The 10,206-nt window shown below is 40.6% G+C and overlaps 1 protein-coding gene across 1 annotated transcript; it reads right to left on the bottom strand.

The window, feature by feature from the left end:
- Positions 1 to 337: 337 nt before the first annotated feature.
- Positions 338 to 2,505, bottom strand: LOC141016290 (cAMP-dependent protein kinase inhibitor alpha-like). Its single transcript, XM_073490561.1, has 2 exons — positions 2,343 to 2,505; positions 338 to 414 (listed from the first exon to the last, which is right to left on the bottom strand). The coding sequence occupies exons 1-2, from the start codon at positions 2,503 to 2,505 to the stop codon at positions 338 to 340; spliced, it is 240 nt and encodes a 79-aa protein (XP_073346662.1).
- Between the last annotated feature and the right edge of the window lie 7,701 nt (positions 2,506 to 10,206).

Genomic DNA, 10,206 nt, shown 5'->3' with positions numbered 1-10,206 from the left:
CTGTGTGTTTAGTAACTACGACTGAAAGTTAAATCAGCTGTACAAGAGCTACAAATGTGTCTCTCTGCTTACCCCAACTCTGAAAAACACCCCTGCCAACAGTCTGTTATTCTAGTGCACAGTAGAGCCACAGGGACATGAGAGCACTGGGTGATCACATCGCAGCACAGCGCCTATTCAGTGGATTTTGGGTGGGTCAGTGCCCTGCTTGTAGGCACCACAACAGTGGTGGTGCTACCCTCCGGCTACCAGCCCACTTTGGATGACCGCCCTCATCACGATGGTGTCTGGAATCCGTCTTGCAACTCTGTGTCCACTGGCAGGAGTGTGTGGCAGGTTAACTGTTCCTCTGCTCAGCATCCCTGTGGGCCGAGGAGGAAGAGGAGCTCTGGCTGTCCTCTGTGTCGTCTCCGTCTGCAGAAAAATGAGGAGGGGCAGGAAAATGTATATTGACTAGACATGAATATTAAAGGATTACATCAGTGTTTTTGCATGTTTTAGGCTGTGTCCTTAATCCAAATAATCCTTGACTTGGTTGGTTCAGACGCAAATATCGTAAGAGATATTGAATTACTTATGTGACGTCCTGACGTATTTGAACAAAAACCTGCAAAACTAACGTCATTCCAAGCTGTACTTTCTTGTTAGCGCTAAGTAAAAAATATGAGCATGCTGAAATGCCAAACTATGATGGTGAACCTAGTAAATATTACCTTCTAAACATCAGTATGTTGGCCTTGTCATTGCGAGCATGTTTCCCGACGTTAACTCAAATCACATAGCTGCTAGTATTGTTTTGTAGACTCTTGTCTATTGTTGAATGCATCGTTCCTGCCCTCCAGGGTGCAATTCACCACAATGTTCAACACACAGATGATAACTGCCTTCCTAAATCAAACAACTGTCATCTCAGCCAACTTTGTAATTGCTCATAAGACAAAGTAATTGCAAAACAATACCAGGTGTTTGCAAAAATGTCATTTACCAGCCTGCTACTCCTGAAGTTTCGACTGTAATGGCAAAAAGACGCAGAACTTCAGAGGTGTTGCCTGTGTGAGAGATTGGTTTTGCAGGGAAATATAGCACACAGAGCTAAAAAATACTGCAATACTGATGTTATGTGGATGTTACAGGTTAAGTTGTGTACAGCCAGGAAAAGATGTTGAAAACATTTTTTAGACTCTTTTTTTGGCCTGATTTTTACAAGTGGGCATTAACACCCTGTTTTAGCTTGAACACACCCCGTTCACAAATTCACAGAACTAACTCTGAACACTGTCAGAATGGACATCTTTCAATCATCTGAGCAATGGTTTGAGGCTATAACTGTAGCCTCATCATGCACCATTCATTGTTTACACACTGATGAGTAACTTGAGACATCCAGAAGATATTTTGGCCACTCTATAAACAGTATTCATATGAATACTGATAAATCTAAAAAAATCTATTAAAAGCTGAATCGACGTCAGACAATAGCTGACTGCATTTGGGCCAATGTGTTCCACCTGCTTTGCTCTCCGCACGGACCGTTTACCTCCATGCAACCAATGCCCGCTCAAGCGTGATTGGTCAATACTACTGGGACTACAAACAGAAACGGGAATGCTTCAGACAAGAAAAATCTTGTCATTTGCCTCCAGATTCCACACTCATATGCAGATATCTGCTCATAGAGAATAATACAGTATAGAATCTGTTAACAGATAATTAAAAAACTGTTTTACTACTGTAGATCTCTTATTTGCAAACAGCCACACAATGGCTGATGCAAGTTGGAGAGTGTATTATAAGTTGGAGTTAGCCTTTTTTTCTTCAAGAGAGCCTCTATTTTTTTTTAAATAAATGTAAGGGCACCCTCATGTATGGCCTCCACACATGCTCCTTCTGAAATCATCATTTTGGAAATTGGTGCTATCACAAGAGCAAATAGTATGTTGAACAAGAAGCTAAAGAGAAACAACATAATCTTGACATGTATAACAGTAACATTTTCCTTAATGTACTGCAGTGTGTAGAGAACATTTTCTTTAGAGAGTTATTGCATTTTATCAGTGACATCTTCTAGTGTTACAGTAACGCTGAAGGATAATGTATTGTTAGACCATAGTTTGGATCTCAGTACACTACCATGATTACAATTAAAGTAACAATGTAAAACACACCATGATTTTATCTTATGAAACATTTGCTTTCTCAGATGAAGTAGTTTGGTATGATGTGAAGAACAGTAAGTGTCTTGGAAACCTTGCTGTATCTGCAGCTGGTACACTATACAGTATAAATGATTAAGATGAAAGCTAAAGTGGAGCTGACTGAAGCAGCACGATGCAGCAGTTTACCTCCCCCTCCTGCGTTGATGTGCAGCTGGGACAGAGACAGGGTGAGGGGCAGTTCACGTCCCTCGGGGTCGGTGGGACTCTGCAGGATGTCGTGCATGGCGTTCCTTCGTCCCGTCCTGCCAGAGGCGATGAAGTCTGCGTACGTGGCCTCAACATCAGACATCGCTCGTGCATCGTCCACACAGCAATACCTACAAGAAGAGAGCTGTGACTTCATCTCAACACAATATGTAAATTCTGCCACTCTCAAGTCTCTCAATCAAAACAAGACTAAAAAAGAAGTACCATGGCATCATGGGAGTTGATGTCCTCATTATTAAAAACCAGCATTGCTGATGAAAATCTATCTGACATGACTCAGGCAGAAATGTTCACTGACGAGGTGATGTTTTAAAGTTTCATTCACATTACATGTTCACAAACTTCCTACCTCACTCTCTGACTTATCATCCGGCATTTACCCAAAGGTTATTATACATTATATTATATATAGCTCATATATGTTATATATTACCATATAAAACACACCGTTACCTTGAACAAAATTCGGGATGTCTCTTATTGAATTTGAGCATTGTTGTAAGTTCAAAACTCAACTAAATATTCAACAGAAGGTCTCGTCGTTTTTAGACATTTTAATGCAGAAATTACATGTTATATCTTAAACTGAAAACTGCAATACCACAGTGTAGAAATACTCTGTTATTTATGATGAAAACAATTGGCAGATTAAATGATTATGAATATAATAGTTAGTTGCAGCCCTACATATGTTGTATCAGTAACAATCTATAAAGTAAGCTGTAACTAAAGCTCTCAGATAAATGTCGTAAAAGTACAATGAGACATAAAAGAGTGCTCAGAACTTCATACAGGCCAGAGTACAGTAGCCTACTTGAGTAAATGTAGCATACTGAATTACATTCTCCCCCTGGCTGTACACATATCTAGTCACATATTAGCCCACCCTAGAAATATTTGCTATAAATATGAATAAATATTGCTATTTGATTTTAATCACCTGCAGCCCACTATCACTAAGCACTGAATTGCTGTCATGTCTGAAGTCTTGCTGCTCACTTAATTTCACAGCTCCACAGTGTGAAGTATCTCATGCTAAAGCAGGCAGCCCGTCCATAGTTAGGCCCACAAGTCAAGAGTCACGTAGAAAACCGGGAGCACAAGTCAAATTACATCCCCACAATAAATAAAGAAGCTATTAGTGCGTTTCAGTCCCGTTTAAGGCTTTTCTTACCTTCAGTGATAGCTCTAGCAGTGTTGTAACCCCAAGCTACATTTCTAGGGAGTGACTTCACCTACAAAGCCGCGCCACAGGCCCGACATCTCATCAAACGGTCCGACAAAACAAACAAAACCAGACACAGAGACAGGAAACCGACCAGAGTCCAGTAGGTAACAAACCACAGGCCCCGCACTACATACCGCGACGAGTCAACGCCTAAATATCACTTCACAATAATAATCACATCAGTGGGATGCTTTGAAAAGTCCCCAGTCTATTCTCCATGGCCGTCGCATCTTCCTCCTTCGCGACCAATGAGCAGCCAGCGAGCCGCATCTGAGCGCTGATTGGACAGGAGACACAAAAGGATGCGAGGAGAGAGCTCTGAGAAGCACCGAGGCTCGTGCTGCATTCGGTTCACCTCGGAAATCCTAAACAACCACCGAAACATCAATTTATCTATAATGGTTTTAGCCATTTAGCTGTTTAATTTGAGTTAAAAATAAACACATTTTAAAAAAGCAAGCAAACAAACAAAATATTCCAGCAGAGAGCGATTCAAGCAGTTATGCACTGTAGTTTCTACAGGAACAGTAGAGTGCTTTTGTATGGGGTTCCATTTGTGCCAAAAATATGTCGCCATGCGCACTGTCTATGTCTACTGAACATGTGAGAAGACATTTGTCTATGTCTATTAAACGTTGAACTGTCCTTGTGTCATTTGACTTTGTCATTACATCGTGTCGTCATGATGTGTCATTTGACAAAGTGTTGTTATGATGTGTGTTGTGATGTGTTGTTTGACAGTGTCATTATGTGTGTTATGGCGTGTCGTCATGATGTGTCATTGCTATGCGTCGTTGCTATGCGTCGTTACTATATGTCGTTACTACGTGTCGTCTTGATGCGTCGTCTGACAACGTCGTTATGCCTGGCTATCGCGGTGGCACCGGGCGCCCCTTTCCCGGCTTACCCTTCGTGGTGGCGGGGGGAACCTCCCAGCAGAGCTGTACCACTTAAGTATTGTCCCCTAACACTAATTTATTTTTCATGCATCACAGCCTACTAACAAGAAAAATCTGAATAAAAGTCAAAAAAAGAAGTTTCACACAAAATTACACTGGAAACACAGGGCCAACTGTCACCAATGTCCATTGCAACAATGCCCTCCAAGAAAAGTCCCAATTCTGGCAATAAACACAGTTTGTGGCTTGTTGCATTAAGGAGTGTCCACTGAACTTCAAAGTTTACTGAGTAGCCAGGCATAACGACGTTGTCAGACGACGCATCAAGACGACACGTAGTAACGACACGTAGTAACGACACGTAGTAACGACACGCAGTAACGACGTAAAGACACTGTCAAACAACACGTTAAAACGACATTGCCAAACTACACATCAAGACAACACACCATAACACACATCATAACAACACGATGTAATGACAAAGTCAAATGACACAAGGACAGTTCAACGTTTAATAGACATAGACAAACGTCTTCTCACATGTTCAGTAGACATAGACAGTGCGCATGGCGACATATTTTTGGCACAAATGGAACCCCATACTTTTGCAGGCTGATGCAGAGTAGCATGGTTTAGCTTAAAGAAAATGGAAAGGGACTCTCCATTAATTTGTTAATCAATTAGTGTTTATTCATGTAGGCCTAGCATATTTCAGAACATGCAGCCCAATGTGCTGAACAGACAAATTTACAAAAATCAAAAAATTAGATAAATGTAATTAAAAAAAATATAGGTAAGATAAGAGATTGAGAAGATAAAGTAGAACTTTTACTAAATGACAAAAATGAATAAAATGAAATGAAATATAGTGGGAAAATATAATATTACCAAATATTACATTGCATCAGAGTTATACTTTCCCACAGCACTTGAAGGCAGCACAAAATTCAGGTAACTACAGTGGTATCAGTAAGTGTTTGCAGTTTTATGACTTTAGACATGCGTTTTTATTCTTATCACAGCTATTGAAATTACAGCCTATGGTATAATGTGACGTAGTGGAGGATGAACTACCTAAAATACAGCTTACAATGAGATTAGTGTTATTTCATCTTTATTTGCACTGTTCCATGAGTAAATGTATTCATTATACAAGGATTGAACTAAGTTTAAGAAGTCTGCAACCATAATAAGAGTGGCAGAATGGTTAATTGAATCATTTCTTGTCTTGATGTTTGCAGCCAGTTGAGGCTGGAGGTCGTCCATTTCAATTCAGTATTGTCTGTCTGCTTCTATAAACACCCAGACTGAACTGAATCAATGCATAAAAACAGGTGCTGTGTGCTCAGTGACACACTCAGTGCATTAGTGTGGAAGATATTTGCTCTTCTAATGTGAAATTAGATTGGAAACAAGGTAATGCCAGTGGAGATAAGTGTAAGTGGAGATACTTTTTCTTACCACAGGATGGCACTGCTGTCAGTGTAATTAAATACAGCAATCTCTGCCAAATAATCACCCTACAAATCTGAAAGGGAAAAAAACAGCATAGATACAATACAAATACATAATAAAACTGTTATTCCACTGTTGGAGTTGATCAACAAATATATTATGACTACTGTTACGACCAGGGCCTCAGGGAAACCCTGGCGCAACATGAAAATGAGACTCCCCTCTTCCCATCCTCCCATCCTCCAAGCACCACCAGCAGCAAAGCATTTTTAAATGGTTTTATTAACAAACATAGTTTGGCCACAATCACACATGCTGGTAGTCTGGGACAGCAGAGGAGAGCCTACAGGAACTGGAGAGGAGCCGGCCCTTAAACCCTTGGCTTCCAGGCAGGAACCAATCAGCTCACCGGGGCAACCTACAATCACTCAGACACACCTGCAACCAATCACACTCACTCACTCACTCACGTAAAAGAGGGTTATTGAAACAGACAAAAAGGAAACATTTATGACCTCTAGGGTCGTAACACTACTTGATTATGAAAGTATATTTAATGAAAAACAACAATGTGAGGGTTTTTCCTAATAGTTCCATCTGTATCGTAAAGACAAAAGGAACATACAGGAGGTACAATATTCAACAAAATACTATCTGTGTTGACCTTTAAACACCCATGACTCCAGCTCAAACAGTGACCAGTATGAGCATCTTTAACTGTGTTGCTGTGGAAACATCTTCTCTCCTCTGTACTTGAGGTGCAGGGTTTCAGGAGGACACACTTTGGGGGGGGAGTTAAAAAGGAATCTGATTAGTGGCATAGAGTTGAGATCAGCTCCCTCCCACCAGCCTCAGAAGCTGTGCTGTGCAACTTCACCTTCAGATCTGTGCTGGTGACAGGATCCACAGAGGCACAGCTCACTTATTCACTGCCTGTCTGCACTGCTGTGCTTCACCTCTCTGTAGTTTGCCTTTATCTTTTTTCAGTTGCTCTCCGTAGCTGCTGTCTTCACAATGGGCAGCCCCACGCAATCAGAACACAGGCCACGATTAATGGCCCATAACATTACACAACTATTAGTCATACATAAAAAAATACCATATATTGCAGTTAAAGAAAATGTCATATCAGGTTGTTAAATAGCAGTTTCAAGTGTCCCCCCTCCTTCTCGTCATTTGAAGAGGCTGGAACATCTTCTGAAGTGTTAACCACTTCTGAGAAGGGCACATTAAAAATCTTTCTGTTAATGTATAACACAGTGGTCAACTCAAATAATCTCAAGGTTTATTTCATATTCACTTTTTTATCAGTGATGGAAGTTAAGCACACTTATGGATTTATATAATCCTAAGGCTTGTGCTTTATTTCTACTTTACTGGAGTATTTCCATTTTATAGGACTGCACAAGTTTGTAGCATTGAATATTTATGTGGGCACTTGAAGACCAAGCGTTCTGTGACATCACTAGGAGCTTTGTGGAACACTGTCAGATCATGCTGGGATAACATGAGTCATCAGGTTTTACCCAAGCCCGTGGAGCCCATGCCAGCTCGTGTGCATGCTGTCTTTAAAGCAAAAGGGGACACACTAAATACTAAGATATTCTGAAATTCATGGACATTTTTCAAAGATTCAACTTTTCTCTCAAACTGTTAAGCTGACATTAGCCTAGCTTCATCCACAGGCTTGATAGCAGACCTGTTAGTGATAGCATGACACAATCTATTTGTTCTGTTGTTTATATGTTCATTGGCATGGGAAGGTTTGCAAGCGTGAGCAGCCAATTGAGTGGCCTAGTCTGCAGTCACATCTACCCACTGCAAATTGTTTTTCAGTCCTCACCAACCTTGTTGGAAGTCCTGTTGGCCACCATGCCTCCTCTAGCCCTACCCCTAACAGGGTTAAGTAAAGCAGACTAGCAATAAGGGACTCCATCACCTGCAACATTAGATTATGATAACCAGGATACATCCACATCATACTTTCTACCCAGTGTACTGATACAACAAATATATAGCTGGTGCTGTTTACATTACATAGAATTGCATTACATTGTATGTGCAGATGTAAATCAATAAACGGACAATACATGGTATCAGGAGTAAATCTAAAAATTTGAGAGTAGCGATGAATAATATTCATCCAACTGAAGTTAAAATTAATTAATTAGGTAATGTCTACCTTGCTTGATTTGGTGTCGATCAGACTGGATGAAAGAGATGATCGTCAGAACAAAGTCCTAGGCTGCGTCCGATGTGTACAACATGTATTCGTCTTTTTGGTGGATGAAGGAGATACATTTCCTGCAGTACTGGGAAAGTTTAAGGGCAACTGTACACCAATAAAAAACTTATGAATGGTATGTCTTCAGGGACTGAATGCAAAAAGAGAATGAATCAATAGACCATTTTCACGGCAGACATTTTGGCTTGTCAAAGCAGGAGAGGCACAGGTGGAATACTGTATATCATATTAATGATGACTGCATTCTATTTAGGTACACTTAATAAAATGGAGCCCTCGTAATGTTATTGTTCACATCTGCGCTTCTCCTGCTTTGACAAGTCAAAATGTCTGCCGTGAAAAGGTACCTTAGAGCTATGTGTGACAGACCTGTGTCTCAAGAGTCTATCCTATAACTTTAGTACACTGTGAGATTCCATGATAAAAGCCCTGATAATAGGAGTGCATGACAAGACAGACGCTTTTACTTAAAGAAACAGAACATCTTGGAAAAGGCTGTAAGCATTTGCTCGGCATCTGAAAGCACAAAGATTACACCTCAAGTCCTTTGACAATGACAGTGAAGCAGCCGCTGTTGATGCAGTGCAAAAACCCATAAAGAGAACTGATAAACGGCAGTCACAGGAACACAAACGGAAACAAGCCAGCAAGACTGTGACTTATGAGGGAATAAATATGCTGCAAACAAATTCCCAGCTTATGGCAAAGACTGTCGGAAGTGTGGGGGAAAAATCTCTTTGCCAAGTCCTGGAGGTGCATGTTTCGGGGCAGGGACAAGAAGCAAGTGACATTGAGGATGATGAACTGCTGTCCAGAGAGAGTAACTCTGACTGATATGGATTGCAATGAGGATGAATGGATCGCACAGTGTGTGTTGATGATGTAACAGTCCCAATGAAAGCTGACACTGGCGCAGACAAAAAAAGCAAAGATTAGAGAAGATACACTGATGCTTCAATATTAGCACATATATCCAATATCATCATGGATGTATGGTTTGTGGCAGTTTGGAGTGGATCAAAAGACCTGCAGGGTGTTCATATATCTTCAAAAAACTCTCTTCAACCAGAGCTTCTTCATGTCTCTTTGAATTTTAGATAAAGGACAAACTTCAGAGAGATGATTTTCTTTAAAACTTGCTTTCACAGAAAAGGATGTTATTCAGACATTAGCGAAGGCCGTGTCATGTTTTATTCACTACAGAACAATTGATGAGCTGTAACCTTCGCAGACCTCAGTCTACACAAGGATTTATCAGAGGAAGAGCTGCCTTGCACATAATGTGTTGCATATAACTCAGTGAAAAGATTACACTATGGGTCCGAATGGAAGACAACTGCCTACATCTTAGTAAGCATAACTCTGGCATTGTTCGAAATATTTCTAAAGCTTGCAATAAAACCAGGCCACATTTTTGAAAGAACAATTGATGAACTCACAAAATACTCATTTCCCATAAACGCATGCATGGCAAATTAGAGATGAAATGCTACTGAATCTGCCAGACCACCATAATTGTGGTGTAACCTAAATGTCTGTGCTGCCTTGCCAAAATCTTTTCAAAGTCAAGCAAAGTAGAGTCAACAGCTATGCTACTGGGTCTGTGAGGTGCACTTGGGCACAGTAGTTGTTTGTGCTCAATGCTAGTTGCTCACAATAACAAAGCTAACATGCTGATGCCAGGCAGGTATGATGCTGACCATGTCTGCCATCTTAGTTTAGCACGTTCACATTCTAATCGTTGCTAATTAGCACCAAACACCGTAAGACATGAGTATTGGTTTACATTTTGGCTGCAAGTATGAAAACTGTAACAATAAAATGGTTACAGACGGAAACGCCTGCAACACTGTATTGAAATGATGCAGGACATTCATGTAGTGGACAACCCTTTCTTTAAAACTGCAAGCAAGCACATTTCAGTCATATTGAGGTAAATTCAATGGATACAAT

This window comes from Pagrus major, chromosome 21 (genome assembly GCF_040436345.1).
Source record: "Pagrus major chromosome 21, Pma_NU_1.0".
In the NCBI taxonomy this organism is placed as follows: domain Eukaryota; kingdom Metazoa; phylum Chordata; class Actinopteri; order Spariformes; family Sparidae; genus Pagrus; species Pagrus major.
The sequence above is the reverse complement of the archived record's forward strand: the minus strand, read 5'-3'. Positions and strand labels throughout refer to the sequence as shown.